The sequence below is a fragment of the Austrofundulus limnaeus genome, unplaced genomic scaffold, assembly GCF_001266775.1.
Source record: "Austrofundulus limnaeus strain Quisiro unplaced genomic scaffold, Austrofundulus_limnaeus-1.0 Scaffold574, whole genome shotgun sequence".
In the NCBI taxonomy this organism is placed as follows: domain Eukaryota; kingdom Metazoa; phylum Chordata; class Actinopteri; order Cyprinodontiformes; family Rivulidae; genus Austrofundulus; species Austrofundulus limnaeus.
Window position 1 is genome coordinate 4,249 of NW_013952976.1, and position 1,833 is coordinate 6,081.

Sequence of the window (1,833 nt, forward strand, 5' to 3'; positions counted from 1 at the left end):
TTTAAAAACGTTGTGTAATTTATTTATCTATCAACACAATTTAAAGTTTGATGTATAGCCTGAAGTCTGTGATTTTGACACAATTTGGAACAGATTTTTACGAAGAGCAAATTTTCTCCCTATAAATTGGTCATGTGACTAGGACATAAAGGACTCCGGGGGATTAATCGTCAAATTAATCATTATCGGCTAAATACCACAATTAATCGTGATTAATTTATTTGCCAATATTGCCCAACCCTAATGTTAACAGATGTCTTCTGGCTCAAATGAGTTTGTAAACAATTTAAATAACATCAAAGTTGACTTGCATGTGAAATTAAATCTAAACAAATAAGTTATTAAGACATTCTTTATGTTGTAGGGAATAAAATGGAGTGCCAGTGCAGTATTAGACATGAATTGTCAAATATATTTATACTTGCAATGTTGCATATAAAAGGCAGGGCTCTAGACTGACTTTTTGCACTMGTTGCACCTAACCTWTTATCTTGTGTTTTGCTGTGTTGATACTGCTAGATTGATTTATTATGGGACATAGAAGTTATTTGTTTCGGTGGGTGACACCCCCCCACCCCCGAACAACTGCAACTGGACTTTAGAGCCCTGAACGGAGAACCAGACTGCTGCCTCAATTTCAGTTTAGTTAGTACTTCACCACAAGTGTAAAAGCAGCTCGAATTTTATAGAAAAAAAAGTTAAATAGATGCTTATTTTTGGATTCCTAAATTCCTCTGACTTGTATTGTCTCCTCAGTTTCGGATGCAGAAGGCAGTGAGGGGGCCTTCCAGCTGAAGAAAGAACATGCCCTGCGGGTGCTGGGCTTCATCAGCTCCTGGACACAGAGGTCAGTGCTGCTTTGGCTGGAATCTGATCCAGAGTTTCAATGAGAAGACTAAGTATAAAAATGTGTTTACTCATTTTAATTTTTTTCGTTTGAACGTTGAGGGTATGGAAAAACAGTTACAGCTCCACAGCTGCCTCGAAGTTTGATATGTAGAAGAGTGATGAGGAATGCAAAAGTAAATTTAAAATTGTAATTTAAAGTTTTCAGAAGATTACTTGTAAAAGAGACTATTGGCTACTTTGAAGCGGGGTTCTTTGATAATTTAACTTTTTTAGATGGCAGCCCCACTTCTGTCAGTGTGCCCCATGGCAACTGTGGCTACAATGTAGCACACCATCATCAGTGTGTAAATGATTGAAGTGTAAAGTGACTTGATAAAGTGCTAAATAAGTTCAATCCATTTAAAATCTTTCTCATAGGGTGAGAATGATGATGAGAAAGGTAAAGGATCAGTCCAGGAGGAGCTTGATTATGATTTTCAAAGGCAGTTGGGACCACTGTCACCAAGAACACTGTTGGTGACACTACGCTGTGATAGATTGAAACTTTGTAGCATCAATGTCCCTTTGATTAAGTTCATTTTCGACTTCCAAAATGTCCTTAAAATCAATCTACCATAAAAATAGTAACTTCATGTACAGTCATATGAAAAAGTTTGGGTAACCTTGTTAATTTTCCTGATTTACCTTTATAAATCATTGATTGTTTGGATTAAAAAATATCAGTTAAATATGTCATAGGGGACAAARACAGTGATATTTGAGAAGTGAAATGAAGTTGATATGATGTACAGAAAGTGTGCAATAATTGGTTAAACAAAATTAGGCTGGTACATAAATTTTGGCACCATAAAAAAATCTTATCTCAATATGTAGTATCTCCTCCTTTCACAGAAATAACATTCTCTACTTGTTTTATAAAAACATAAATTTACGTGACTCACCTGCAGTTATGGTAATAAATTTACACATACATGAATATTTAAT

The 1,833-nt window shown here is 35.2% G+C and overlaps 1 protein-coding gene across 1 annotated transcript in view; it reads left to right on the forward strand.

Moving 5' to 3' along the window:
* Positions 1-1,833, forward strand: part of usp34 (ubiquitin specific peptidase 34) — a gene marked incomplete in the record, with an annotated part of 159,254 nt that overhangs the window by 3,948 nt on the left and 153,473 nt on the right. Inside the window, 1 exon segment of the mRNA XM_014026634.1 lies at positions 757-847. Within this exon segment, the coding sequence (XP_013882088.1) occupies positions 757-847 (91 nt within the window).